Raw genomic sequence first — 27,695 nt, 5'->3', positions numbered from 1 at the left:
CCCCCCCCCCCCCCATCCCTACCCTCCATTTCTCTTTCACACACACCCTCCTCCCCTCCCTGTTGTATCCCACCAAAGAGCACTGAAATACTACAATAGACCCTCTCACACACTGCTGACAAAGACCCTCACAAGTGTTGAGTTTGGGAGCATCTGTTGGGTTTTGTGTTCTTCAAAGCAAACACGTCCCACTGGAATAATAATTATTTCACCGTCTCTGTCCATCAATGATTATGGATGGCACAAATATTGCCAGCAAGTTTTTTTCCCTCAGACTAAAGTCGCATTTATTCAACTCATCCTGCCGGAAATTTCCCGATTAAGCGCGTAATATTTATCATGGCAATCACTTACTGGCCACGTGAAGCTGAAGGAAAAGCGGATTGGGTTGGTGAAAGTGTCCGCGTTAGTCTCCGGCACCTGGAAGGAGTTGGAGCCGAGGACGGGAGTCACAGCCCCGCCATAGGTGCAGGGGGGCTCGGGGGAGACGCTGGCCTGGTAATGTTTCAGGCAGACCCGAAAGAAGGTCTTACACTCGCACTGCTGGTGGCCCTGTGGATGCGCAGAGCCGCCCGGGCAACAGTTGGCGTTCCCCGCTGTCCCCTTCTTGTTGAGAAACTCCTGCAGCTTCAGCTCAAACACGCCAGAGCACAAAACCTATTATGACAGTAAGAAAATTAGTTTGGTGTGTTGGAATGTTTAAAAAAAATCAATTAAGAGCTTTTAAATGCAATGCGCAATTTTACTATATTTATATATCCAGAAAAACGTGCGCGCAAAACTCTTTAAAGCTCTTAAGATTTGTTGGACCTACCTGGCAGGTGAGTAAAGACAGACTGACAACCAAGAGCACACACAGGCGTCCCATTGTGTTGACAGCTCTTCAGCAAGCAGTGAGAGCTCCACGGGTCCTCAAATAATCATGGAGAAAGTTTGGAAAGTTCTCCTTTGAATCGCAGTCAAGGTTTGACGCGCAAAGGTGAAGGGGAAGTGAAAGTTTTCCAGTGGTGCGTCTGTCACCTGCTCCTGTAACTTCCCACTAAACTCGTGGAGGTTCTGACAAAACAAACAAAAAATACAATATGAAGTAATATCCAGCGGAACGATCCCCTTGGAAGAAGCGTGAATGAAATCCTCGATGGAAACAATAATTCCAACCAGTCGTAGTACAGAAAACTCTTGTTTGTTTTTCCCCCAGTTGATTGGTTGTGATAAGCTAAAAAAGAAAATCTCCTGCACACACAAAACAAGTCTCCGTTCCTCTTTGATTCTCTTGGTGTGTCACTGCGTTAGTCTGATGGCTTTTCTGCCCTGCGTAGGGTTTTATACCAGGCCAGCAGGCGAAGGGTAATAAGATGCAAATGAGCCCCTCTGCTCCTCTTCTTCTCCTCCCTCCACCACCACCACAAGTCCGCCCCGGGGCCATCACAAAGAAATAGGAGGGGGGAGGAGAGGAGAGGGGAGTGCAAAACTTTTTTCTAAACGCCCCCCCCCCCCCCTCTTTTTTCTCTCTCTCTCTCAAGGGGACAGACCAAATGGCTAGTGAGCTGTTAAATGTGCAACAACCCCTTTGCTTCCCCTGATGCCTCCCTCCTCCACAATACGCGGGGCCCATTTACATTCCGACAAATTCTTTAACCTCCCGCACAAAATCCTCAACTCTGTCCAGAGATTTATGCGCAGCAGCCAGCCTGACGGTGGCTTCTCATATCTGAGGTTATTATGGTGGAGTCTTGGCTGACCCGCTCCCTGCGCGGCCAGCCGGCCCGCCAGCCGTCCCAACTCCGCCAACGACCATCTGCTCAGTTGCATTCCTATGGTGTTACCCTTGCCGCTTTTTTAATGTTTACACCCCCGAAACGAGTCGATCCGCTCGTTTTATCCCTTATCTGTATCTTTTGACCTTTAGACCTGCTTCTTATAGCTCCATGCGCTCAGTCATATAACGCGATCACTTTTGAGTGATAATTCTGATCGAATGAAAAATGGAAGTGTTACAGCAAGTCGCTGATAGACGCTGTTTCCAACATAAACAATCTGTCTGTCTCACGACAAGAGTGTAAAGAAGGTGCACTTATTTGTCACCTAATCTAAATCTTCCCAATTTACTCTAGAAATCTGACTCAGTATGTTTCCATGTTATTTTGTACTGACTCGGGGTGATACGTGTTTATGTGCTCAAACAGTAAAGCACTCTGCGTGTGCGTAAAAACGCGCCTTTACGCACAAGGACCATAGGAACAAAGCTTTGGCTACATGTCTGTATTTCCTTATAGCTTGCTCTTCGATGGAGGCAGTAATAAATAAAAAAAGACTTGGTAGTGTGTCACTCGCGTGGCTGTCATTAAGAGACTTTGTGAGGAGAGGGAGGGGGAGGAGGAGGGGGGTGAAGAGGAGGAGGGGACTCGTAGAGGGAGTAAACTTTTCTTTCGCTTTGTGCTTTCAGCTGTATGGTAATTGGGTCGGCAGCACCTGCTCTCCCACAATAATACAACACCAGAGAATCTCCCAATCTCTCTCTCTCTCTCACACACACGTTCACACAAACAGATAACGGGTCGGTTGCATAAACAGTATTCTTATCTTGTTTTTGATTGTGAAATATTAATTTCATTATATTACAAACTCTACTCAGTTTTTGTGAGCACATAAAATTGTGTCTGAAGTTGTTTTTAATCATATAGCATTAAATCAAATCAACTTACTGTTTTATTTGCATGTGGGTTTAAAATCCAGCAAAAGAAGAAAAAAGCGCGGAACAATGAGCACTTGTTGACATGAGGTTATCTCTGTCTGTGAAGGGTTTTAAACCCTTCATAATTAGATGTTCCAGTCCTGCTACTGTGTTATGTTTTATCAGAGGAAGTAGAGATCATGAAATAAAGTTTATTTGCATACACACGTTGCCTAGGCCTTTAATGTGTGAATAGGGTTAGGGTTAGGCCTGGATGCTCACAAAAACAGAGATAGAGAGAGGAAGAAAAAAAAACGGAAATGAAAGGCTGGGAAGAGAGATGCTGATTGGCCAGAAGCCTTAATTGGTGTTTTGGTGCCACACTTGTCAATCAACTGCAGCCTTCACATTATACAGCAGAGATCCAGAGAGGCCCTCCTCCCCGAATTATTTATTTATTAATGTGTTGGCACAGCAGTAGATCCCACTGAAGAACAAGTGCACGGCATCAGAGGACTATGCCACTTCTAATGTTTATGCATACCAGCACACACACGGGGAGGGGGAGGAGGAGGAGGGTCTTAATTAACATCTCCAATTGAAGCTGGTCCCCTCTGCATAGCATCACTGTTTTTGGCTGCTGCTGTCCACAAACAAGGCCCTCATTCACAAACCACTGCTAGCATATGGACAACTTTCAGTGTGCCATGTCAACACATACAGTGGCGGTGAGTTTCAGTGTGGGAGCTGCAGTGCTGTAACTGCATCAGCTTCATTACCCTGCTGGGTTATTCTCCTCTGAGCCAGTGTGTGGATATCTAATGTGGCTGGGGGCTCCAGTGTCCGTGAAGTGCTGTTTACACCCCTTGTGGCCCATTGAAAGGCCTTTAACCTTAAGCTTTAATACTATTATCCTTGCCTGCCACAGTCTATCCAGATACAGGACGCTATACTTCAAGCTCGTCATTTCATTTAACCTGTTGATTTCAACCCCCTTGTCAATAATCAGCAACGCTCCCATGTGGCGTGGCGTAAAATCCCTCTCTTGAAGCCTTTTATTTGGACTCATCCCGACTTTCAGAGGTCCCTGGTGCGTCTTTTCTCCCTCTCTGTATAAGGCCAATATACTTTCAGTCACTCAACACCATGACGTGGCGCACATTTTCCGATTATGCCAGCAAAGCGTGACTGAAAGGCATGTGAGGAGGAAAGTGACCCCTCCCCCGGCCCCCTGTTCAACAACATCAAGACGATATTTTTCCCCAAAACATAATTTATGTCAGGAGATTCTCTAACTCCTAAGAAACCAGCAGAAACTCCTCCCCTCTGATCCCTCTTTGTACGAGGTGGACGCGCATGGGGGGGTTAAAAATTGTTTAACTGGAGGTCGATTGTTTAATTGAAGCGCTTTCCTGTTGTCTGTGCGCGTATGTGTGACTGCGCGTGCGCGACCACGAGCGCTCTGTGACGTGCAGCGGAACAACAAAGGAAGAGGTCTCGCGCCCCGCCGCCCATTCATCTCTTTCTCTGGTGAAGTAATTCCCATTGATTCCTATTGAACGGCGAGTCGCGAGCCCCTCAGGGGGGAACTTGTGATTTGTGAAGGGTCGCGAGGACAAGACACGCCCCTGCTCGAGCCCCGGCCATCTGCTCACCAAACACCACAACACCAAGCAGCTACCAAATGGATTCTATCATTACTATCGCTCCGCACCGGCCCAATATTTCTCCTTCAACGTCCCGCTTGTTCATCCTAACAGTCTCCATCTGCATGTCCTCCTCCACCGCCTTTATGTCCCCGCCTGTCCTCCAGGAGAGGAAGCCCCATGCCTGCTTCCAGAGCCAGATCACAGTGGTGGCATGCAGGGGTATGAGATGGCCATATGGCCTGTGTGTGTATGTGTGCGTGTGTGCCAAGAAATGGATGGATGGCCATCGTGGGAACCTCCACATCATCATCATCACACACGCAGACCCACACAGTTACACATAGCATGACGGCCTTTGCTTTGGTCAGCTGTAGAAATCAAAGGTTAAAGGCACTTTGGATCTGTCCAAAGCAGCACAAATAATAGTTGTTCACCTTTTTTCTTTAATTCATGCACTGATAGAGTTCTGATTACCATCACTGATGACTGACACCAGAGCCAGGATGTTAGAATTGAAATTATATGAGATTTAATTAGGCTTATTATCTTTGTCTTGTGGAGTTATTTCTCCGACCTGATTAAACAAGTATTCAAACAATAATGTGCAAAAGAGTTTAAAATCACTCATGATTTGTTTATATTTAATTTCCAGGGAGTCATGCATGGAATTGTAGCCTAATCATTTGAAGTGGTCTTGGTAAGTTTTTTGAAGGTTTTTCCAAAGTTTTTCTTTGGACTTTGGCTGCTTTTTTAACCCAATTTTTGTCCTACTTTGTTTTTACTGGCAGACAGCATATTGTGCAGCAGCTTCTTAAGAATGAAGAAAGTGGACAAGTGGAAGACAAAAGAAAAAGTGTCAGGCCTAAAAAAACAACTATCTGCAATGGATGAACAGTATCTGAAAGTGACGTCTCTAAGACACAGAAAACAAATCCAGTTCCTGATCTGATACAAGCCCTGGTAAAGTGACCTGCAGGATGCCCCTTGCCCTCTGACTGCTGGAGATAGGCACCCGGTCCTTGTGACCCTAAGCAGGACAAAGTGGGTATTGAATATGGCTGGATGGATGGATGGACCTGAAAAATGCATGATCCCTCAGCTGATCATTTCTATGAAAATGTTTCAGCTAATAGCTCTTTAGGAATCACCTTGTTGGTGATAATATATTATCAGTTGTTATTTTAAATTGTTTTTTTTAGTTATCTGCTTTGTGTCAACACAACACCGGTTCAGCCCTGGAGTTTACAAGACTTTTTACGTCTGAATGATTCATAGATCAGAGTTAGATGTTTTAAACAACAACATTAACAACAAAAAAAAACAACATTTATCTGAAAATGTTCAGGGACTAGAATTAAATTAAAGGAAAAAAGCAACGCAAGTAAAAAAAACATGAATAAATAATTGAAAGACTTTCAAAAAGCTTAGACAAACATCGATCAAGACCCCTTTACAAGATTAGAGGAAAGTCAGGCTCCTTAAAACAAAAATATAATGAGGGATGACTCAAGACTTTTGCACAGTGCTATAGACAGACAGACAGACAGACAGACAGACAGGTGCTGATTATAATGATAAAGGGGGAGTCGTGTGGCTTGATGGATAAGTCTCCCCCCAGCAGCAGCAGCCCTGTGATCAGGTTAGAAACTTGAGCTACAAAGAACCGAGGCAGCCCTCGTGTTTTAATGTAGTGACTTTACAACACCTGTTCAGCCTCTTTGTGCGACAGTCACAATGTATCACATATTTGACCAAATCCACAGGTCCTCCTGGTCTTGTCTTTGCAATCAGTAACCTTTTTCATAAAGTTGGATGCAATGGTTCTTAAAAATCAGAGTGTTTACTGTAAATCTGAGTGTTCCTGATGATATTTAACTTTATGTTATATAAAATGCCTTTGGTGTTTTTTTTACACAGCTTCCAGTGCATCCCAAAGTATGAGTCTATCCATCCCAGCTTAAACAATCTCTTAAATATTTTATCACCAAAAAAGTAATAAGAAACAAAGCGTACTGTGTAGTACTGTAACTGGTCATTTTTCAAATGAAGGCTAATTAATTAATTAAAGATGAGTTAATCATAGATTTATTATACTGTACATTTTCAATTAAAATAATTTGCTGCTTCGTTTTGTGTGGGATTTTTAAAAATTATTTTTTTTTCTAAAATAAATCAGAAATCATTTACTGTCATTATTGTAAAGTTAATATGAAACTGTTATACCAACACAAATAAAAATAAATAAATGTAATGTTTTGCTGGGAAGAATGTAAAATATTGGATCAGCACCTAATTACACGAGTATATCAACAATAAAAACTCCACAGCTGATGATTTGATGAATTATACTTGGTGATGTTTAATGTATGTTATGGACTTACAACAAGCAAGCAAACATGTAACCCCCCCACCACCACCACCCCCTCCCTTCTTGCATTATAAACAAATCACACGCTGCCTGCTCCTGGAGATCTCTGCCCCGAGGCCCTCCAGGAGTCCTTGGTCTTTAGTTTGAGAAGCTGTGGCCTCCAGCAGCTGGATTAGCCAGGCCAGCTGCCCACAAAAACCCTGGGTCCTGGACGCTGACACCAGGCCTGACCCCAGGGTGGCCATCAGGAAACCTGAGGGGATCTGGACAGCGCTTGGTGTGTGTGTTTGTGTGTGTGTGTGCATGCGTGCATGTGCGTGTATGTCTGTTGTTCTTTCAGTTGGACAACTGTTGAGCTCTTACAGATTTGGGCAGCGGTGTTCTTTGTACGAGTGTGTGCGTGCTTGTATGGCCAATTCTTTCCGGGGGTTAACTGCTGATCCAGTACAAATGGGAGGTGTTGGGTGGGGTGGGGTGGAGTGGGGCTGAGGGCAGTCGTGTGCTCCTGGAACATCTGCCCCTGCCTCTGATACTCCCCGGTCAAGCTTTGGTCGGGAGAGGAGAGGAGGGGGATCAGAGGGGAGGAGATCGAAGAGAAGATGGAGGAGTCAGCAGAGGATGTTGAAAAGATCTGATGTGAAAATGCAGCGGACCCAAACTATGAAGAAATGTGAATAGGATGCAGGATTTAGGAGTTTAAGCCCCTCTCAGGGCTGGTCACTTTGTAACTGTGTGTGTGTGGGGATTACAAATGCTTATGTATGCGCAGATGTATGCATAGTGTGCTTTTTTTGTGTGACTGGAAAAAAAGACCCTTTCAGTATTTTACTATTAGCTACAACCAAGAACTAAATTGTAAACTTAATGGAATATGTATATATATATATATATATATATATATATATATATATTCACTAATGTGACAGAATGAAAATCACACAGTTTATTTATATTTCCTTACAAAGCACCCACTATTTTCACAGGCAATAAAAACACATTTTTTTGTCAAGCAAAAACAAATGTTTGTTACAGTGAGTTTTAACATCTTCACAAACTCACAAAACAAATATTTTATCAGAAAGTTCTTTTTGTTTTTATGGTAAGTTATTTTAGAGACACCAGACCTTGGAGGACAAGTTGTTAGTTTAACTAAAATACAGTCCATGACTCCAGCTGTTGTATGAGACTCATGCTAGAAAACATTTACAGCACAACTCCTCCTTCCTTTAAAAAGTTGTTTGTAAGAAATATTGGTTGTTTGGGCAGATTGTCTGCCCACTCCACAGAACATCTGGCTGAGAAACAACAGCTGGACTGACTGGCAGCATATGTTCCTTTCTTTATTACTGCTCTGCCGTGTAGACAATAGAATGAACAGGATGGGGTTGCTTTGTGTTGAGAAGGTAGACCTAATAGCTTGTGACTCCAGAGAAGAGCCCCCATTCTCTTGGAGAGCAATTAGACCCTTACTTATCCTCGCCTGGAGAGGTATTATGAGGACTGACTGAAAACCATAATGGTTCATTATCATTCATGGCACTGCACAATAGTGTACCTACATAATGACAACCTGTCCTACATTTTGTGTTGGAAATGCTAATAATTAAAGTTTGTTTTACTTTACAAACTAGGTCAGAAAGCTGTGGTTATACAGTATGGGCTCCCTACAACAAAAACTGTTGAACGATTATTCAAATCACGCTCTTGTCTCTAATTTTTGTTTTTAACTCTCAACTATAACTTTATTTCTTGTCAGACTGCCAACTGAAATCAAACATTTCTAATTTAAAAATATGAATTTCACATAATATATGTATTTATTTTATTTTAGACATCCCAAATGTTCATTCTTGATAGGAATAATGCACTTGTAGACACCTGGAGATGAAATCCAATAAACAAAATTGGGGAAAGGTGGCATCATTTAGAAAGATGTAGGAGGTTTCTGAACTGCTGATTGTGGATCAGAAGAAAGCCCTTCTGAATATCTGACAGGTTGTATTTATTAATTTAGTTATTTACTGGGAAGAATGGAATTACAATATATCCTTATTTTTAATAGGATAAATCTTCTCGCCACTTTCCCTGAGCACATGAGCGTTTGTTTTGCTGCGTGATGACGTCACGCGCAAACTACAGGAAGTAATTTGAATTTTCGTCAAGTAAACATAGGATAGATCAAATGCTCTACAGACACATCAAGCTTTTAAAGTAAGTTTTTTTTTGTTATATGAGATAATACGTGGGGTAATTGAATTTCCAGACTGACCATAGTTTAGTTATAAGGACAGATTTATGCAGTAAGAACAGTGTTTGGACTGACTAGTAAGCTAGCACTTAGTTAGCATTCATGGTTCTCGTTTATAAAACAAGTTGTTCTGTCTCTTACTACAGCAGCGTTGTAGTTACTTTCTTAAATGGGATCTAACTGTGCTATTATATTATTATAATGCGATGAACCACTACGATTTCACACCGTTCTGGCAGCAAGAGATGTTTACGTGAATGTTTGTTTAACCAGTATATGCTGCATAACATGTTCTTGTATTTGTTTTTGTTTCAGCCATTGTTTCACCTAAAAATTTAAAACTATTATTAATTTAAAATAATTTTGCTCCCTCTGAAACAAGGCCATTAACACGTTTGTTGATCAATCTTATAAATAAATAAAGGATCAAATGATCAAAAACCCAATAGATGTCTTTTCAGTTTCTTGCAATTGTGCCTTTTCATTCCCTTTTGGTTCAAATGTTTTGCTGATTTTATTGTGTTTCTGCTTGGCAGGGATGGGGGTAAAAGGTCTTCAGAGCTTTATGGAGCGGTGCTGTCCCGAGGCCTGTGTGACGGTGAACTTAGGAAAAATGGCCAGACAACACGCTGCCAAAACCCCACAAGGCTGTTCGTCCACAGGTAACACAAACACCTGAGCTTTTTATGAGCTGTCGTTATGGCAGTGGCAGTGTGTAATATAAATACTGAAATGGTGAAACTATTAAGCAAAATCAGTGACAATATGACCTTATTTTCATGGTCAAACTTCTACATTTTGCAGAAATCTTGACTTTTAGAAAAAGTAATAAATATTATAATATTTAATAATATTGATGTCACATGTGCATTCTAAAGTATGTTGCATCGGGTTAATAGATGGATATAACTTTGTTATCTTTTGCTTAATGTAGTTAAGCACTTTCATTTACTATTTAGTTACAAACAGTTTAATTTATGCATGTATTCCTTGTTTGTAAGAGCCCAAAAATCCACATTTCTGATTCAGGGTGTTGCATTTTTTAAACCATATCATTTAAACTTTCTGTGGGTTAGAAAGCAGGCCTCCATTTTGTTACGTGAACATTTTTGTTCCTGTGTAGGTCCCACTCTTGTTGTGGATGGCATGGCTTGCCTTCGCCACTGGTACTCGTGTAAGGACTGGGTGTGTGGGGGCCAGTGGAAGGAATACATGGATATCCTGATAAGCTGGGTGGAGGCATTCACCTCAGCAGGCATCAAATTGGTCTTCTTCTTTGATGGAGTAGTAGAAGAGCAGAAAAGACAAGAGTGGGTAAGCATGCACACACATAAGGAGGTATATTCGATTCAGATTAGGTAGACATTGAGAGATATTTGTTTCATCTACAGTGAAAGGTTCCCACTTGATATTGTCAGAAATAGGTTTATACCCATCGGGTTGCCCCGTTCAGTACAAGTTAGATGCTTTCTTTCAAAAAGTTCTGCACTTAATTTGTAAAGAGAGATATGTACTTGTTTTCTCTTGTAAATCAACACAGTCTCAGGATTGTGTACTCAAACAACATCCTCTCTGTTTTACAGGCAAAGAGGCGATGCAGAGTGAACAGGGATGTATCGAAAATGTTCAGTCACATCAAAGAATATGGCGAACAACCTGGCAGAATGTCTTGCTTGCCATCCGCTCTGGCAACATTCACACCTTATGCCCTCAGGTGAGCCTTTCCAAATCTGATTACAATTCAGTTGCCACTATGGAGGAATGCAAACTCTTAATGAAGTACTTTATTTGATTTTTTTTAAATACAGATATTTCTGAGAATAAATTTGGTTCGATTTGTCTGTAGGTCATTAGGTCAGGAAGTGTTTTGCTCAGTTCGAGAGGCAGATTATGAGATTGCAAGCTACGCTTGTCAGCATGACAGCATGGGCATTCTGGGACAGGACTCAGACTTCATCATTTATGACAGGTTTGTAAAAGTGATTACGCTGTTAGACATGGATTTCCAATGTCTGCAAAGTGACACGTGTAACTTAAATACTGTCTTGGATTTGACGTTGATAAATGTTGAAGATGATAATAAGTGACAGAGATGTTTACAAACTGATCTGAACATGTAGTTTTATCTCATCTCTTAAGTGTCCCTTACTTATCTGTGGCACAGCTGCGGATCAGCAGCCTAACCACTGTCATGTACGACCGGCAGAAGCTCTGCAGAACCGTTGGGCTGGCTGTCGCTCAGCTACCTCTGCTGGCCTGTCTCCTCGGTAATGATGTGGTGTCAGAGGAGCACGTGCGGGATATCAGGAACAATGCCATGGCAACATACAGGTATCTGTGGCTTTACTTACTGCATTTATTTTTGCACAAAATAATTGCAAACCTAAATACTCATAATCAGAAAACGTTTAAACAGGCTTTGATCTGTTTAACAGAAAAGTAGACACATATACCCTCCTTATATATATTTAGACATGTTGCTATTACATTTACTTAGCAATAATGTTATTGAGTTATTTAAACTTGATATAATAGCTTAACTTTATTGCTTACAGGAAAACCAGTTCACCGCCATATTCTGGAGCTCCTCAGGATCAGACGGTGCTGGCTGTAGCCCAGTTTGTGAGCTCTTTGTGTAGCCCAGAGGATGAACAAAATGAGCTTGTCCCAAAGTCTCTGAATGCATCAGCTCCTCTTAGAGAGCTTCTCAGAAAAGGGATCTGCTCTTATTTACTTCCTGGGCAGAAAGGCTTTGAGCTCACTGACACTTTTGCTCTCCCTTCTGCGTTTGAGAAACACGTTAGTCCTGAAATACTAAGGGTACGTATGACATAAAACATGCATTTCAGCTGCATGTCTTCATTCACTTTTAACCATAAAAAAAATGTAAAATAGTTTTCTTTTTACTGTGTGGTTTTCCACAGGCATGTAGAGAGAAGCATGTAGGAGCGGAGGGTTTTATGGTTTACAGCGTTGTGTGCGCTGGAGTCACAGAGTGCAGCAACTCTCTGGAGGATGAGGAGGACACCGAACTGCTGCCTCAGGCCTTCGTCTACAAGCACTGTAGACAACGCATCTATGGCTTGTTGCTGTTGCTTGGGCAAGATGGTGAGAAAGCAAACACATGGAATGGGTTATACATGCATTCTGGAAACAAAGTTTATCCATTTGGAAACATGAAAATGTGCAAAAAAAACAAAGTAGCATTCATCCATATGCAGACACAGAACAAACTCCTCTGGAGGAAAATAGGCTTATGAAGTTTGTTGCATCTTATTTATTTATTTTTTTTGCTTCTTATGTCTGCGGTTGAAGAGTTATTTCAAAGTGAAACCAAGATTTTTTTTTTCTTTTTCTTGTGTTTTCAGCTACCACTGTAGATTTTCCAGTAATCAAGGAATGGTTTGTCTACCCTGGAAATCCTTTGAAAGAAGCTGACATGGTCCAACCCGTCCCCATCAACCTACCATGTACCGTACCTGCTTTTATCCCTTCATATATACAGTAATAAAGCTGTTGCATCAGTGGCCTCCGAGGCGTCTTTGAAAAAAATGATTTTAGTTGTAAAAGACTTAAAGACATAATCTTTTAAAACGTGTTTTTTATGTATCTTTTTTCTGTCTTAATTTGTAGGTAGTGAACCCAGTCTGGACCTCTTATGGTTCAGCACTGAACCAGAGGTTTCTGCTCTTCGCCTCACAGCCTTCCTTTCGATTTTTGACTGTCTTGACTTTTCGGACTTGCACGGTGCGATTGAAGACTCTCTCTTGGCTGCTCTTTGCTTGGTCACATACATAGTCCTACAGGTAGTGTCAGCTTGGTTATCTAAAGTTTTTTTTCTCACAAATATCTATATAACAGCATGTAATCCTCAAGGAAAAAACAACACAAAAAAAGAAACAAAATTATAATATTGTCCGATCATTTCACTTTTATACTTCTTTCTCGTCATTACCAGTCAGTATATTTTTCAGTCATGAATTAAAGGTGTAAAACTTTTATTTTTCCTTGAAAGTTCAGGTAAATATCACAGGTATTATTGTCAGCTAGGCACTTAAAAGTGGTGACGTCTCCTCTTTGATTAACCTGTCTCCCGTGGGTTCCAGTTTGCTGCAGAATCTGTTCTGCTGCTGATAAATGTGTGGTAAATCTGCACCTGTTGGTTCTTGTAAACAGAAAATGAAAGACCAAATTTATTTGGTGACAATTATACATACAGGTCAGCTTTTGATTTGGGATTTACATCAATAACACACACAACAATTATTCTTCTCTTTTGTCAACATGTGATGTGAAATTAAACACTGCTTGTTGACACTTTGTTTTGTGTTGGCTGACAGTAGCCATTATCGGCCACAGAGAGCCCGTTTTAATCACAGAGGCTGATCTTTGTACCTTCAGCTCTTACGTCAACAGCCGGTCACATGAGCATGCAAAGGCTTTAAAAGTTTCAAAAGACATTTTTCATTTACCCCAGTACACTTATGTTCTTATTATGGTTGTACATTTTAAACTAAAGCCTTTTGTGTTTGAAAGAAGCAAAGATTTGTGGGTTTTTGAATTTTGCACCAAAAGTCGTCTGACTGAGCTTAAGCAAAACAGAGATTACGGGATGAAACCGCCTGGATAAACTTGCATGCGTCACGTTAAAAAAGGAAAATACAAATTATTTTGCAGCTTAATTGATCAACTCTGCTGCAAACAGTCTTAAAGGCGACATATTTCACTCCTTTTTTACAAACTGACGTGAGTTTCAGAGATCTTAATGCAATATTTGTCTGACGTGCTTTGGTCAAAAAACATCATTATATTAATATGACTGTAGACGCACAAAGTACTGAAACATTTGAGGAGAATATTTATTATACAGTCTAGCACTCAGCAAACTTAGAGAAATATAGTGGTCTTATTCTCAGAATCTTAGAATCAGAATTAGATAATGATATAATAATTCATATTATATTGATGATGATGATAAAAATAATTAATCTTTTAGAAAAGTCTTGTTCTGAGTCTCAGGTTTATCTGGTTCAAGTTTTTATAACACTTCTCTGCAAATATCAGATTTTAGCTTCATAAAACATTTATGACATTTATTTATGTTGGTTTATGTAATCTTCAATTAAGTTCCTGTATAATTACCTATGCAACAAAAAAATCAGAATTTGTGTAATTTGGTTGCAAAAGCTAAAAAAGAAAAGAGAATAAGTTACCTATTCTTGTCAAAAACAAAACGCTTGTCAGAAAACTGTAAGAGCATTAGTAGCTCATTTCTATCTTAACTTTAATGAAATATATAACTTTGTACAGTAATTTGTAGTAACAACAAAGCAAAACGCAAGTGCAAAAAAAATTAAACAGTTTCACTTGCCAGATACAGCAAACAGAGAATTTTTTTAGTCAAAGCTATCAAAAAAACCCAAGAATAATTAGTCTGGATTTCTTTTACTCTGATCTGGATGAGTTGCATACTTTTTCCATGCAAATTGCTTACAGAATGAGATATCCTCTAAACAAAAAGTGGCTTTTATTTTTTCTATGTTGGCAGAGACTCCAGACACCTAAATATAGACCCCAAGCACAGAAAAAAGTGAAATTTCTTCACAGTTTTTCAAAAAGTGACATTTTTCATAACATGCTCCTTCTGAAGGGCTTTAAACTCATTTTGACCAATCTCTTGGGCTTGAGTTGTTTTTCAGAGCTAAAAAAAATGCCTAAATTCAGCTGTTGATGCTAGTTCTGTCCTAAAGCTTTAGATACTTTAGATAATCACCTAATTTGACCAACTTGGGAAGAAGGAGCTGAACAACAGGCAGGAGTCCAGACAGACACTGGTTCTAATCAAACAGACAGACGGTGACTGGCAGCCACTGATTTAAATGGATGAAGGAGCAACAGACAGACATGAGAGCAGCTTGTCAAACAGACCATTAGACGAGTAGATAATCAGAGATGAGCAGACAGCCTGACACACAATAGTCGCCCTTGTCTGATCAGAGCTGCATTCACATTCCCCTCTCACTCCTCTATTTAAATAACTTCAGGGTTTGTTTGTTTTGCACACGACTGGGAAGCTTTTTGTTTCTGCTGTCAGCATTGTTTCTTTTTCTGTTGAATTGTTGTGCAGCGAGCAGACCAAACAAACGGACCCACACTCGGATGGGATTGAGGTGGCACACCATGTAGCGTCCTCTGTGTGTGGTTTCTGTGTGTGTTCCAGGTACAGAGTTTGTCTCAAGAGGACGTAGACGCTTACCTGAGTCAGGCTGTGTCTTTGAGGCTGAAATCCAACCGAGAGCTTAAGCAGATCGAGGTCTGTCACAAACACACAAACATATAAACATTTTAATTTATTTATTTGTTTGTTTTTTTAAGATCTTGATCTAGATTTCTTTTTGTTTTTTGGTCCTGTTTTTGTCATAAACCTTGGCGTGCTCTCTGCTGCAAAAATACAATGTATGTTGGCGTTTACAGTCAACAAAGTCCTCTTGTGGCAAACAGAGCTCTGAAAGAAATGCTTCCATTAATAGAAACTCCAGGGAAAGGGGGAAGAAAACATGAAGATGCTGCTGATTGACGTGACTTTCCAAGAATTTGTAAAACGTCTTAAGAAGAAAGCAAATAAGTGTGGCAAACTGCAGCGTAGAATTTAACCTTATTAGTTAAATTTTAAAATGAAACAGAAAAGAAATCTGTGACGTGATTTACAATTTAGGGTAATAATTAAATGAATTTATGTTTTTAATGATTACTAGTGAAATGATTTAACTTTAAAACCTTTAAAACTTGAAAGAATATGAAATTGACTGAAGGAGTATTTATCCTCAAGAATGATGACATGTTGTTAATTTATACAAGTAATTATTATTAGAAGTGCAAATTACAGCTTGATTTTAAACTCACAATGGTGACAGTAGCAGTGTCTTTTTACAGATTCTGACATCAGAGAATCAGCGGTCCTTTTTCTCTCTCTGTGGGGGAAAAACAGCACGTTGTGATTGCTCCCTTTTTTGTAGCCCCATTTTTTTTACTGCTTAATTACCATACTTATGTGAAGTAATTTGTATTTTTGCTGCTTGCCTGTTTTCTACACAATAATTAGGTCTGGGCGTTGATTTGGAGGCAACTCAGAGTTGCAAGAGGAGCTTTAGCTCTGTTACTGACATATAGATTAAGTGCGCAAACACACACACACACACACACTGCGCGTTGTGCATCTACAGCCCATACAGTACGTGAAGGTGTGTGGTTTCTGATTGTCGGATTCTCCACTTATTACACAACATTAGAAACCATAAAAGTGCTTCTCTTAATCAAAATAACTCATCCTAAAATATATCTTTTTATTAAAATGTTCATTTATTAAATGAGAGCGCATAATAAACTGAAACACATCATTTCTGTTGTGTGTTTTGGGGAAACGTGAGTAGTTTAGTTGCAGCATTCCTCCCTGTGGGACTGTGATTTTGGTGTGTGTGTGTGTGTGTGTGTGTGTGTGTGTGTGTGTGTGTGACAGGGAGGGTATGTTGGCGACAGTCGGCTGTCTGTCCTGGCTGACGCTCACCACATGGAGCTATTTACACCACACACACTCCACCCCACTGGATGGACACACACAGACACATTTCAGTCTTTGTCTCTGGTCTTTGTGTGTTCTCATGTTCTCTGACTCTTCACATCTGACCACTTTCTCCTCTTCTGTTTCTCTTCATGTCGCTCTCCAGCTCTTGTTTCTCTCTGTTTTTGTGTTAGTGTGTGTTTGTGAGAGCCTTTAGGCCGTTATGTCTCAGTTCAGTGATCCATTGTTTCCAGAAGATGAAGCTGTGTTTGACTGGAAGCAGGTGGCAAGCAGGACTGTGTGTGTGTGTGTGTGTGTGTGTGTGTGTGTGTGTGTGTGTACACATAATCACTGTTATCAGTGCTATTTGCTAAAGGACAGGTGAGGGTGGTCTCACACACACACACACACGGAGAACATCTGCCGGCTGTTACTGAACGATGACACCATCTTAATCTTTTTCTCTTTATTGTCTCCTCCAGTTTCAGCTTTTTCTTCTTTTAAAAACAAAATCTTTAGACAATAGTTCAGATCTTTAGAGCTGGGATTCCAGGGAAGGGGTTATGGAAATTAATATCTTACCTGGTGTAGATAGCTCTTTGAACGATGCAGTTTTAAATGTTTTTCACTTCCTTATTGCTTTTTTTGCATAAAGTCAAGATCAAATAAATTGAAGAAAACACTACTTTGTTTTTTCTCTGTTTTATTTGCTTTGTGGAATATTTTCCTAATCCAAGACAGATTTACAGTTCTGGAGTTTATCAAACTTTCTGTTTGACACCATCTATAGGGGATTTTACAGTTCAAATTAGATGAACAAAGTAGTACAATGTGACTTCTTTTATTTTTTAATGAAGATCAATCGTACCTGGCTGTACTTGAGCTGCTACCTTAGACCTTTACTGCTAGGAAGAATGGTTTGTTTTTCTGTTTCTGCTTCTGGGAGAATTATTGTCTGTTTAAAACAAACAAAAAAAAACAACCCTGACAATCCCAGACTTGTACCAAACTGTGATCCTCACACCATGGTTCTGACTTAGGTGTACCATTACACCCCTAGTAAATAACCACATAATGCAAAATTGATTTGTAAAGTAGCGTTTTATCTTATCAGTCTGTCAGAATGAAACTTTGGTTCTTCAGACTGAGGTTGTTCAAAGAGCTATCTACAACAGATAAGATATTTCTTGGTCATACCTTTTCCATAGGACTACTGATTTCAATCATCTGATAAGTTTGCATTATTTTAATAATGTTGTCCCCCCCCAGTCACAGAGATTTAGTGTTTTTTATGACTTAATTTAAAAAATTGAAAGTATTCTTTGTTTATTAGCTGACTCAGCTCTTTATTTTTCTTTTATTTCTGTTTAACATGATCTTCCTCGGTATCTATAAAGGTCTTTTTAGATTCTAATTCTGTAATAAAAAAGGCACTTGTGTCCTCATAGGCAACATAGTGTTTTGTTTTACTCATCCAATCAGCTTTGCAGCAGTGAAATTAGGTGCTGAGAAGCATCACCCCTACATTACATCATCCCAGCTTTTAAAGGAACAAATAGGCACCGAAATGGACCAGTGAAGAAACTTTTACTGGTTATTTGAACAATGAAATCAGGGTAAAGTAACAGTGCTTTGAGTTTAATTTGGTGATTTATGTGTTAGGGTTGAGCAGATAAGGTTGTGCAATCCGAGATTGGGAAACGATGATTACTTTTGCAACTGTGAGGGAGATGTTTAGGAATTTGTTGCTGGTTGTAACACTGAGCATGCTGAGAGAACAGATGGGACTTTACTGTAGGACCTTCGTCAGAGATGCTGCAGCTCCAGAAGGTTGATGTTTTTGGTGCCTCAGCCGCAACTGCAGTGTTTTATTACAAGGTCATCAGTTAAAGATGAAGAAATCTAAATTAAACATAAATGAAAGGGTAAATGTGGTGGAAATGGCAGTTCGATGTGACTGAAAGCTCAAGAGAAATGCTAGTATGAGAATCTAAGATGGGAACATTACCAAATGCAATATCTGAGGATGCTATAAATAGTAATGAGTGGCTGTGTGATGTTTTGCTCAAAAGATCATTTAGGAACAGACTCAAAAAGATGCTTCAACATTGTTCTTATGCTTCATTTTTGATATTGACCAGGATTTTCTTGACTGCAGAAATTTTAGGCCACGTTTTATAAACATTTTAAAACTACATCAAAAGCTTCTAAATATCCTTATGTCCTCCCACTGAGACAAATAGACCTCATCTGATTACTTTTCCCACCAGGACCTTCTTGGCCTAATGCTTCTCTTAAACAATAACGTTTGACTGATAATTTATTTGCTTGAGATACAGTTGTGATCAGACTGCCACCATGTACTCATCACCAGCATTATCTAAATATAAAAACATCCTCACACCATCCTTGTATATGCACGTGCAAATTATACTGATTCATCATAAGTTGCAATGAAAAATTGATTTAAAATGGGCTTTTTCTTGTGTTAGCAGTGTGAGCCATTGGTGTGCGTTACTTCTTAAGACTTAGCATTTAGCTCAGTAGATAAGGTACAAGAGTGACAATGAAGAAATTCTAAGTCAAATCTTCACTAATCTTCACTATTTATTGATATCCAAACATTGTCCGAAACATAGAATTTCAAATATTACCCACTTATTTTTTCTTTCCAAACCATTTTTCTATTTCTGTACTGACAGCAAATTATTAGATGTTATTACTAAGGTGTGCTATGATCTAAATGTCAAACCAGATTACTCTTTCTGCTCCCAGCTGCCCCTGTTTACAAGTCGAGCGGTGCAGCTGGGATGTCTCTACGTCCGAGGACTGAGCCACCTGGTGGGTGCTAACAATGCCAGCGGCTGCCCGCTGCCCAGTGCTGCTCTGATGCCTTGGCACAGCTTCGACGGACGCCTCTTCCACTCCAAGTACCTGCTGGCACACAGCGGCGTGGAGAAGACAGAGCTGCTGGATAGTGATGTGAGTGGAGAAAGGAGAGAAAATAGTGACTTCCACTGCGTGTACATATGTGTTTTTTTAGGTCTGATTTTCTCCTGCTTATGAGCAACATCATGTCAGACATCTGGAAACCTGCAGGATTGTGTTTATTATGTATATTGTGGATGAGTCTAGTCTAAATGTGTCTGCGTTTATTTCCAGCCGTCCTGCCTTGCTCAGTTTCTTCAGCTGAAGGAGAAGCTTGTGGAAAGCTGCAGGAAGAGAGGCCGAATCCTGCAGTCCAGACCCAGGGCACCACAGAAAAGTGGAGTTAGATACAGGTCTGCTGACTCAGGTGAGACACCCATCTGTTGATATTCATGCTGTACCTGCTTCTCTTTGACACAGTTTTTGTGTATAAAGATGTTGCTAACTTATTCTAAAGTCAAAAGCAACCAGTTTTTAAGAGTAAAAAAAAACAAATAATAAAAACACTTTGTTTCAATATATTTGTACATACACCATATTTGTATTAAAAAGGTATTATCATTACCATTGTTCATGACATTAATAATTGGGTTTTTATTTTTCATTTTTTCTGTTTGAATTTTCTTTAAGAAGATCTTAAGAGCTCATGATGTTGCCCTTATTATATATTTGTCTGGTTGTTTTTGAAAAGAATTAAATAATAACACATACATAAAAACAAAACTGAGACAAAAAGGATTATAATGAGTGGTTAAAGGGTTACAAATGAGTGATTAAATCTTACACACCCACAAATTCATTATTATTCATTGAAAACATGATTATAGAGACTGTTTGGATTGGTTTTGTTGACATTCCTTAAAGGTGGTTTAACCATTTTTTAAATATTTCCTTTCCTCTAATGTTTTACTGAACTATAATGTAGCTGTTATTTGGACCTGAACATTTGGAAAAAATACTTTTTTTATCCTGAAATCTTCCTCAAGGGTCAGAGAGAGAGAGAAAGAGAGAAAGAAAAACATTTTGACCTGAATTAAGAAATGTTTTTTTCTGTTTTTAGGATGTCTTGGCAGTGATGTAGTTTAGATGCATGACATAAAACCACCATGCCCTTTTGCAATAAGGAGGCCCTTTATTGTAAAACCCACTTTTCTCTTCCTGGGTTTCCTGTTTGTATATTCTCAGTTAACTTTCCAATAAAAAAAGCCCAGATGAAGCCAACAGAAAAAATGTCATAATACCTCCAGCCTTGTTAGTACTCTGGTTCTTTTTTGATCTTTAAACTCTTTGTAACACAAAGATCTGAAGAGGCCTTCCGTGGTGGAAACACTCACAAAAACACTTCATGGAAAAGAGTCGTTTTTTAATCTGACAGTTGATCTATGGTTGTAGTTCTTCGGGCTCCTCGCAGAACCACATTACCCAGAGGGCCATGCTGTAATAAGGTCCATGTGTATTTGTGGCGGTGCTGCATTCCAGTGTTTGTGTGTTCGCACGCGCTCGTGTGCACGCGTTGGTGGGGACTTGCTTTGTCAGTGCAGCAGTAATAGTAGGTTTCTGTTTATAGGCTGGGAGAGCTCTATTTTAGGACACACAACAAGACGAAACTGATTACAGACTCCTCGCTTCTGTTCCTCCCCTCGTTCTGCTCCCCTTCCCCTCTTCTTACTTTTATTTTTATCTTTTTTTACTTTTCTTTATTCTCTTTTCATTCTCAAGCTATCACCAGAGTTATACCATCCATCCCAGTAACATTTGTTCATACCAATTAATCTTTACCTTTACACACCTTGAGGTTGCGTTATCTGTTTTTGCCAGTCTTCCTTTTTTCGTGCTGGCTTGAGGCTTTGTTTCATGCATTGATAGTTTGTAAAATCTGAAGTTTCTGCTCGACTCGGAGCCTTTTAAACCTTTTGCAGTCATTTCTTTGCGTGCCATGTTGGCACAGAGTGTCAGATTTGCACCAAACTGTCTGCTTTCTGCCCGAGTCAACCCCTGTGGGTCTCCCGAGGATGCTTCTGGTTTTACAGATGAATGATATACACTCCTTATACCTCAGCGTTTCATTTCTGTTGGACGCAGACACCGATCATTACTACAGAACTGTGGGGAAACGATGTGTGTGTGTGTGTGTGCGCGAGTAGTGGTGGCGCTATGTGGTATCGTTGAGAGCCCGGTCGGGTTTTTGTTTGGAATCGGGCCTGATGTTTAGTCTCCTCAGCGAATATCTCCTCTGCCTGTCTGCCCTTGCAATTACACTCCAACAGTGAATCCAGAATAGCTGCTCTCCCACAACTCTTCATTTTATTTCTGTTCAGAATGTAAAGGAAAACCTCCTTTATGTTTAAACCGATCCACATTTGGCGGGGAATTCACCTTATGAGACGAGAGCGGTGATTTTCTCTTTTTTCCGTTCAGTCTTCTGATGTTAAATTTCATCTACGAACGTCCAGCTGTCACACAGAAGTGTCTCCAGTTTTTCTATACAGTTACTGTAAAAAGAGTCATAACAGCCATAGACAATTAAAAAAAAAGTCTGTCTGCTTGTGGTTTGACTGACATTTCGTTCACTAAAACTTGGCATCTGTATATGCTTTTTTTGGTGATTTAACCACCCAGGCTGTGTATAGTGGTCTGATTTTGTTTAGCAGGTCCCATTTGGAGCGATCTAAAGTTGGACTTAGATGTTTTATTTCCTGTACTTTGCGATTGGCTGAAAAATCTCACACATCTGCTTTGTTTGCTGGAGTGAAAAACATGTTACGAGGGTTTCTGAGTGCTGGAATAGACTTAAAAGGAAGCCGCATAAGCTTGGGGAAGATTTTCCTGCCAGTTAATCATGTTGATCACTCTTAGAAGAGCAATTGCCTTTAATTATCATTACAAAATAATCTTGTTCATCATGTGAGTTTGATATTTGTTACTCTGTATCATAAAAAACATTTCTCTGTCTTGATATGTCTTCTGTTTTGTATTTTTTCTTCTGCTGTGTTGTAGGGAGTTTAGAAATGTTTGATTTTAAAGGCAAGCTAACATATGCAGAGATGAACTGATAATTGTTGCATTTCAGATTTAACAAGACTGTTAGAGATATTAAAGATAGTCAAGTTATTGATTGAATTAGGTTTGATTCACAGGCTCTGAGTAACTTCTAGTAGGAGTTTAAAGTCTATTGTAGATCAGTAAGTCAACAGGTTGTACTCTTATGGATGGAAATTAAACCGTGCTTTCACAAAAAGCAACATTTGGACCCTAAAACTTAATACAATAAAGACAAATCAATGTAAATTAGACGTTGCTTTGTGGTTTTGGAAACATGAAGTTAGAGATTTCACCAGGATTGTGTAGATGAGATAATAAAATTTGATTAATTTTGATTGTTGCAATAAAATAACTCACATTACAGTGTTTTCATGAGAGTCTGGTTTGCTTAATGTTAATGAGACAATCTGTCTAAAGCTCACTGAAAAAATAAAGACAGTTTACAAAGTGCCTCAGTGTTGATTTCTGAAGGTTTTTGTTAAAAAAAATGAGAAAAAGATGATCTGACGATGATGGAAAGCATGTCCAAAATCACCTAAAAAGTGTTCAGTTGGATTTTAATCTGTTTTTTTTGTAAACAGTGACACCTTATGATTGTCATAGTTTTTCTACTCTTTAAGATTATTCAGTGATTTTTAGTTTCACATTGTTGTCTGGAGACCACATCTATCAGCACAGAAATTTGATTTTTCAGTTAATTTTGACTGGATTTAAATGAAGCATTTTTCTCAAAAGAATGGTACATTTAAGGTGTTAAATGTTTAGTTTATATCTTTTATTTTTTACCTCATGTATTAACCTTTGAACCAACCTTAACTTTGCTTTTTGTCTCTCAGGTTTTCCTCAAAATGTTGGTGAGGACTGGAGAGGAAGAGGAGCGACAGCGGAAGGACACAGACAAGGACAGGGATGGAGGGACAGAGGGGAGGAAAGAAGACTGTGGGGTAGAGGGGCACACAGAGGAAGAGGCCAAAATTTTCAGCAACATTTTCCCTCTTATGAAGGACGACCCGTGGACATGAGCCGACCTCCGAAACAGTCCAGAGGTCGATCGTATCACAACAGAGGAAGATACCAACTGGCTCCAAGGTAAAACCAGGATGATACAAAAACATTTCCTGTGATGTTTTTTTCTCTTTTGATTTGATAATCTTTTCCTCCTCTCTCTTCTCAGGTGGCCACATCCTCCTGCTCCTTGAATATAAGTCAACCTTGAAGAGAGGAACTGAGGATTAGAGTGGAGGACTTAGTGAAAAGAGGATGGAGAAGGCATGATGAAAAGCCCGATGGAGTCAAATGTCTCTGAACAAACTGATTAGTGAATGACCTGTTGGGGTTGTTTATGTAAAGGATAGTGGAGGAAGAAAAACAGGGTTTAACAGGAGGCACAGTGTCCTGGGATTTCAGTGTATGAATGAAATCCTGCAGAGATACAGCTGAAGTGAGCACACAGCCTTCACTTTATCTCAGGTTAACTTTCACATTTTACTTTGGCAAAAACAATGAAAAAAAAAGAGGAATTACTCATGAAACAAACTCACAATGCACCACTTCAGACTTGAACTGAGGAGCAAATTAATGGATAATCCTGGAACCTCTTATCTGTAACAGTAAACAGGAAAAAAAATCTCAAAACCTGAACGTATCCAGTAGCATAATCCTTTTAAAGGTGTTGGTTTAACTTCAAGAGGAATGCTGGTTTCAAATGACCCGATTGTTTTTAGTAAGTCAGATGGGTTTTGTGTTAAAATCAAATAAAGGGCACCACATCTGATGACTTTTCAAATGCATTTTAAAGTTTAAAATGGATGCTAAAGATATATATATATATTATTACTGCATATATTTTTGTTCTTACCTTACTGGTTTTAGTATTTATCAACACTTTAAATGGATATTACAGAGGCAAATTTATAGACTTAGCTAAACTATTTATTTAGTTCTGTATAGCTAAGTTGACGAATAAACATTTACACTTAAATTTCCTTAATTTATGTCCTTTACCGTCATTCCTTAAAAACTTGAAAAGTGTACCTTTTACAGATTTGTGAAACCACATTAATGCGTACTGCACACCAGTGAAGCTTTGTTTTTAAATTTAAGATCTGAAATTTTGTTGCACTGTGGTGCATTTCCACAGTAAGAATATAGAATTGTCACTGTTCTGTGTGTGGCTTTTATGGCTTGATTAGGAATGTAGAGCGCGAGCAGTTCAGCTGTTAGTTTTTCTGTCGCAACAGGAATGTCATAAAACCCAACACAGAAGAAAAGGATGCAGAGAAAGTTCTCCGGCACCTTCAGCCCTTTGTGTGAGCACGTTTGTGTGTTTGTTCATGTGGCTGTAAGCAGATTAGAAAAGAAATGTGAGGGTGATTTACTCAGCAAATGGAAACAAATGGATTGTTTATACAGTGATGGAAGGGTTAACAGAGATAAACCACAAAATGCCTGTGTTACAGTGATCACTCAGGCTTCCTCAAACTGTACAAATGGTGAGGACGTGTGTTTCACTTTGAAAATGTAATGTGACGCGGTTCACAAAAGATCTAAACTGCCTAAAAGTGTTAAATTGTTTTGTATATATAGCTGAATCTTCAGTGAGGCTGTTCAGGGTCTGCAGCATATAAACTACTTGAGGTTTAAGTCCTAAACTCAAAAACAGTTAATCAGAGAGAGTCTGCAGAACACTGAGTTCTCTTTGGCAACATTAGGTGAAAGTGTTGGAGTCTGGAGCGAGGCCACAGAGTGATTTAAATACAATCAGAAGCTAATTAAAATCAGCTTTAGAGTTTGAGGGAAACCATTCGACCGCTTTGTTATGCACCAGCTGTGAATTCTTTTTTATTGACATTTTTAGGGACTTATGGACTTCGATTGACAACAAATGATTGTCGTTAATATTTAGAAATGTTTTTTGATGCTCAAATGATTTATAAGTGTCTTAGCAAAGTAAAACTTAAAACAAACGTGAAAAAGCAGAGGTCAAAATAAAAAAAAGTTATTTGACAAAATCTTGAGAACTCAAGATCACTTAAAAAAAAGTGACTCTTGGAAGAAAAATACTAAAAATAAGAGGTGGTTCAGTATTTTACCACAATATGTATAAACACTAATCACCCACAGCATTTTCACTCCCTGCTTAATATTCAGTAGATTCTTCTTTATTCACTGGAACACCTTTGACCAATCTGGACTTAGAGACAAAAAATGTCTGCAGATGTCCGTTTCTGGTACCTGAACTTTGAACCCTGGGGATTGTAGGCTGGGTTGTAAACACCTCACACTCAGAACTGTTCTGCTGAGGAACTGTTGCCATAAACATACAGTTAAACCTTAAATTACTTAGCTGACAATGTGTTGTTGCTTCAGGTCATTTAATCGTCTTATAACTGGCATGTTATGTATTAACTGATTTGCGACTGAGATCGAAACATGATTTTGAAGAGCTGTGTCTTTCCTCCATCAGAGGAAACCCTGTTGGCTTTAAGTTTTTAAAACTTAAAGTCTGTTTTTTATCTTGTATTTGGGTTTTGGTAAACAAATGACTTATTCGCACATTAAACCTTTTCTTTAATGACGTCTGACCACACCATCCACTCCCTGCCTTTCTTCTCAGGCTTGTGGCAGCAGAAGAAACAACAGAGCGTGCGGGTGTTTCGTGGTTAGTAACTGCGGTGAGGGCAGTGGGTGTGGGTGTATGTGTGAGGAGGAGGAGGCACCGAGGGTGGGGCGCACAGCACACATACACAACTTGAGTCCAGTTGCCCCTTTTAGATAATAACAATAACAGGAGGAGGGATGTTTTTTTGTGGTGAGGAGAAAGCTAGGGATGCAGGGTTGAACAGAGGAAGAGTGGAAGAAAAAGGAAACAGAAGAACGGATGAGACCAACAATAAAGGAAAACTGGATTGTAATTGAGAGGAGAAAGGCAGACAGAGGAGTTGAGAGGACGTGAGCTGGTCTGAGAGCTGCGTCTTCCCTCCATCAGAGGAAACCCTGTTGGCTTCCTGACAGATCAGCTTCCTGTGTGTGTGGTGGACGTCTGGGCGTGGTTCCTCCAGCAGCGGGACAAACACACAATCAGACTTTCTTTAGTGGCCTCCTTCCAGAGACGGGCTCAGGCCCACTTCCACTTCGATGGTGATCATATGGCAGACTCGGCTTTTTGTCTTATCAAAACCAGCTGAGACTTTCCTCCCTCTAAGTGCATCAAAAAAGCCAACTACTGGTGTTACTCAGTTAAATCAAGAGGAGATTTGATTTAAACATCGTTGGTATCCAGTTCTGGCCACAGAGAGTTGGGTCTAAGTGGATCCATGAAGACCACAAAACCACTGCTGTGTCAAAGAGCTCCAGGGCTTCACTTCTGATTCTGTCCTAACCTGCAGGGAGGTGAAACATTGTGACGTATGAAAAATAAATGCACTTCATTTACTAAAGTCTTGAGTCGTCCCTCATTTCTTTTTATTTTTCCATCTAGACATTTGAGTGATCGTTTAAAGTCTCGATCGATATTTCTTCAGACTTCCTGAAGGTTTTGTACACCCTGGACGAGTTGTAATAAAGTTAGATTCCTCTTAGATTTCACACGTTCATCCAGTTTATACTTTAACTTGCACATTTTAACTTGTTCTTGTATGGCTTCCCTTTTATCCTTGCTGCTTTTTTTGCACACACACACACACACACACACACACACAGAGGAATCCTGGGGACAGAAATGGCTCTGTTGTGTTGTTGTTGTTGATTTTACAAAGACACGCACCAAAGGCATCCAGAAATACAATGAGCCATATTGTACAAATATAACCCTTGTGTATTTACAACTGTCTATAAATACAAACTGCTTTCTTTAGCCAAAACACAGAGGGATCAACTCGCTATTATGTGTGAGAAAGTCAGTCATCAGTCCAAACACTACAGGCTGCAGCCTAATGGCAGGAAGTCACACACATGTACAAGTGCTAATTAATAAACATAAACAAACTAATGATAAAGAAAAAGAAAACACCAGATGAGACATTATGGACTGTTTGTTTTATTAGCTTGGTTGAAATCTCTCCACCGGTGAATAAAAAACAACTAAATCTGAAGAGTTATTTATCGGATCTTGTTGTCACGCACAACTAATGACACAATCAGCAAATGATGTCGTCAACATATCAGTTTGCAAACATTTTTACCAAATTAGTTTGCTGTAATTACAGACATTGTTGATACTTGTGTTG

General features: G+C 39.6%; 2 protein-coding genes across 2 annotated transcripts in view; one reads left to right on the top strand and one right to left on the bottom strand.

The window, feature by feature from the left end:
- Positions 1-1,314, bottom strand: part of dld (deltaD) — an 8,050-nt gene extending 6,736 nt beyond the window's left edge. The window contains exons 1-2 of the mRNA XM_017418627.2: positions 815-1,314; positions 355-657 (exon numbers count right to left, since the gene is read on the bottom strand). Of these exons, the coding sequence (XP_017274116.1) occupies positions 355-657; positions 815-868 (357 nt within the window). The 5' untranslated portion in view covers positions 869-1,314. The remainder of the gene's footprint in view (positions 1-354; positions 658-814) is intronic.
- Positions 1,315-8,812: 7,498 nt separating this feature from the next.
- On the top strand, positions 8,813-26,056 carry fam120b (family with sequence similarity 120B). The gene is made up of 15 exons (XM_017418790.3): positions 8,813-8,902; positions 9,476-9,601; positions 10,063-10,253; positions 10,523-10,653; positions 10,786-10,908; positions 11,079-11,270; positions 11,495-11,759; positions 11,864-12,047; positions 12,308-12,409; positions 12,573-12,745; positions 15,160-15,252; positions 19,273-19,479; positions 19,660-19,792; positions 23,304-23,556; positions 23,642-26,056. Exons 2-15 carry the CDS (start codon positions 9,478-9,480, stop codon positions 23,664-23,666), a joined length of 2,196 nt encoding a protein of 731 aa, XP_017274279.1. The 5' UTR covers positions 8,813-8,902; positions 9,476-9,477; the 3' UTR covers positions 23,667-26,056.
- Positions 26,057-27,695: the final 1,639 nt, after the last annotated feature.

The sequence above is a fragment of the Kryptolebias marmoratus genome, linkage group LG15 (assembly GCF_001649575.2).
Source record: "Kryptolebias marmoratus isolate JLee-2015 linkage group LG15, ASM164957v2, whole genome shotgun sequence".
In the NCBI taxonomy this organism is placed as follows: domain Eukaryota; kingdom Metazoa; phylum Chordata; class Actinopteri; order Cyprinodontiformes; family Rivulidae; genus Kryptolebias; species Kryptolebias marmoratus.
The sequence above is the reverse complement of the archived record's forward strand: the minus strand, read 5'-3'. Positions and strand labels throughout refer to the sequence as shown.

What these genes read in the sequence shown, in the direction of transcription:
- fam120b (XM_017418790.3), top strand. Translation starts at nt 9,478, where the DNA reads ATGGGGGTAAAAGGTCTTCAGAGCTTTATGGAGCGGTGCTGTCCCGAG. An exon ending in TTCACACCTTATGCCCTCAG is followed by an intron (nt 10,654 to 10,785) that starts GTGAGCCTTTCC and finishes ATTTGTCTGTAG; the next exon opens with GTCATTAGGTCAGGAAGTGT. An exon ending in ATACAGGTCTGCTGACTCAG is followed by an intron (nt 19,793 to 23,303) that starts GTGAGACACCCA and finishes TTTGTCTCTCAG; the next exon opens with GTTTTCCTCAAAATGTTGGT.